General features: G+C 66.0%; 1 protein-coding gene across 1 annotated transcript in view; it reads right to left on the reverse strand.

Moving 5' to 3' along the window:
• Positions 1-2,767, reverse strand: part of F751_1907 (Broad-range acid phosphatase DET1) — a gene marked incomplete at both ends in the record, with an annotated part of 6,499 nt that overhangs the window by 1,866 nt on the left and 1,866 nt on the right. The window contains 5 exons of the mRNA XM_011399614.1: positions 53-559; positions 779-902; positions 1,162-2,166; positions 2,332-2,391; positions 2,538-2,729. Coding sequence (XP_011397916.1) covers positions 53-559; positions 779-902; positions 1,162-2,166; positions 2,332-2,391; positions 2,538-2,729 — 1,888 coding nt within the window. The remainder of the gene's footprint in view (positions 1-52; positions 560-778; positions 903-1,161; positions 2,167-2,331; positions 2,392-2,537; positions 2,730-2,767) is intronic.

The following is a 2,767-nucleotide window of genomic DNA, read 5'->3' on the forward strand; positions in this document are numbered from 1 at the left end:
TGTGGATCCAGGCGGCGGGCCCCCCGGGCGTGGCCTCCCCGCCGTGCACCACCCGCTCCAGGACCAGCGGCTCGGCGTTGGGGGGGTTGAACACGCCCATGAACTCCTCCACCGTCCAGTGGAACCAGCGCATGAGGAAGATGCGCAACGCCAGGCCGTGCGTCACCAGGACCAGGGTGGCGTCCGGGCCGAAGCGGCCGGCGTTTATGTCACGCACCAGATGGTCCTCGAAGATGGTCATGCGGTCGTACACGTCCGCCCCCGACTCGCCGTTGGGGAAGCGGTAGAAGAAGCGGCCGAAGCGCAGGCGCTCCGCCTTCTCGCGCTGCTTCCCCTCCGCGTCTTGGAAGTTGCCAAAGTCCTGCTCCCGCAGCTGCACCTCCTCCTGCGCGCCCATGATCTGCCCCGGATCGAAGGCCGCCGCCACGCCCTCAAACGTCTGCTTGCTGCGCAGGTAGGGCGAGGTGTAGAAGAAGAGGCGCGGCGGGTGCGCGTCGCCGGAGCTCACCTCCCGCACGCGCTCGCCAGCGGTCAGCGCCTGCTGCCAGCCGTACGTCGTCTGTGCGTTTGGGGGGGGGGGGGGGTGGCCAAGGGAACGGTGGGCATGTCTGAGGCACCCGGGCCGGGCATGGGCCAGCGAGCCGGGAAGAAAGGCCTGGCGGCCCTGCAATGCCGAGGGGCGAGCGGGGCGCTGGCCAGGCTCGGGCCTGGCCATGTGCTGCCGCCCCTGGGGTGCCCGTACGAAAACTTGGTGCACTCAACCCCTGGCACCCCTCACCAGGGGGACCCTGCTGTCGGGCAGGTAGGTGTAGGCAATGTTGTCCACGTTGCCCTCGCTCTCCGCATGCCGGATGAGGACGATGCGGATGGGCAGGGTGCGAAAGTCGCGGGGGGTCGCGCCCCTACGGCACCAGGGGGCGAGGGAGATGGTGGTGAGGTGGGAGCAGGGGGTGGAGCAGTGCACAGCGCCGCACCATGCACTGCAGAACACTGGTGCCCACCGTGCCAGTGCTGGCAGGCCAATTCCAATCAGAGACCCGTGATGGTAGCTCCCCAAGCATTCCCCACAACATACTCGACACCCCACAACTGCAAGGCATCAGACGGCCAGACCTGCAGCCTTGACCAGGATCACACCATCCCCCAGCCAATCCGACTCACGAGGAGGTGCTGTGAAAGCGGGAGTCAAACATGCCCTCCTCCCGTCGATCCGGCATGCCCGACTCTATTTGCCGGGTGGTATTGGGGGTGGGGCATGCGTGGGCCCCTTGCTGGTGGGCCCACAGGAGCTGTCGGAGCTCCTCCACCTCTCGCCGCAAGCTGTTCAGTTCTGCCGCTGTGGCCAAGGGAGTTGGCTCCGCCACGCCATGCAGATGCCCATTCCGACTCCCGGAGGCGTGGGGATGGGTGGGACCCGCCATGGTGCGACGGGAGAAGGCCCGGTCGCCCCGACGGGAGAGGGGTGCCGGGACGAGCAGGCGCTCAGCCTGGCCCGACAACATGCGGGCCCGGGAGCTAGAAACTGTCGGTTTGGTCGAGCTGTTTGCGCAAGCGTGCGTCCCGTAAGGAGGAGTGCGGTGTTCCTCTGGCTTGCTCAAACATGGGGCTGTCCTGAACTTCTGAACAGGCTGGACCAGTGCCATGCACGTTTCATGGGAGGGGGAAGAAGGCACGTCATGCAACAAAAAGAAAGATCGAGGCCCCTTCTCCCTGCCGGGCGGTCCAGCTGCATAACACCTTCCGAGGATGGTACTCATGCGCAAACGGTTGCCACGATGGCGAACCGTCATAGAGGGTGGGGCGGTTGGAGGAACAGGAGTGGAAGGAACGGGGGGCGGGGGCCCTCCGAAAGCCATGGGGCGCGGCAGGCTGGCCAGGAAGAGCTTGACCAGCATGAGCATGTTCACCGCCGCGTTGACGGTGCGGTTCACGACGTTGACTGTGCAGCCCCTGTTGGTGCACCGCTTGGTCCCCCAGACTTTCCCGTCTCCAGCACTCCTCGCCGCACCCGTTCGTACTGGTGGGTGTGCAAGGTGGCGTGACAGGCACAACACAGCTTGCTCGTCCTGTGTTCGTCCACCAATACCACCTTGCACACCCGCCGCAGGCGCCGCAAGACCCGCGTCCAGGGCCCTGGCGGGGCCCTCCGCATGACCCCCCCCGGTCCTGGGCAGAGCACTTGCCGACGCCGGCAACGGTCACCTTACCGGGGGGGGCGCAGAACTGCTCGGCCAGCTTGTTGATGGCCTTACCCCACCACAGGTAGGCTCAGTAACGCAGCTTGCGGAAGGGTTTCTTGAACAGCCAGGCCAGCCCCTCCCCAGCTCGTACGCCACCGCCTTGATGCGCTTCAGCAGCGCCTCCACGGTCGCCATCTTGAAGGTTGGGCAGCTGTGGAAAGGAGGGGGTGATGGGTGGATGGGGAGGGTTTGAGAGGGTCAAGATGGCAGCGAAGCTAGGAATCAGGATGTCAGGACACGCTGGACGGTGCCTTGGAGGGTGCATCAATCCCCACTGACAAAACCGTCGCAACGCACTTGTGGAGGTTCTGCACGCAGGGAGGAGCCTTGGCATGCCACCCCTTGACCGTCTTCTCGTACTGGGAGCAGCCCGACATGGCGCGGAACTCCTTGGACGGGCACGCAGTCTTATTGCCATGCTCGTCCACCGCCGTGAACATGCCCACCCTCCCAGGGTCCTCGCCGACCACCATGTGGATCTCGGCATCCCTGGGGATGGGGGCATGTCGGGTTGGGGGGGGGGGGGG

Source organism: Auxenochlorella protothecoides (genome assembly GCF_000733215.1).
Source record: "Auxenochlorella protothecoides strain 0710 unplaced genomic scaffold scaffold18, whole genome shotgun sequence".
NCBI classification, from domain to species: domain Eukaryota; kingdom Viridiplantae; phylum Chlorophyta; class Trebouxiophyceae; order Chlorellales; family Chlorellaceae; genus Auxenochlorella; species Auxenochlorella protothecoides.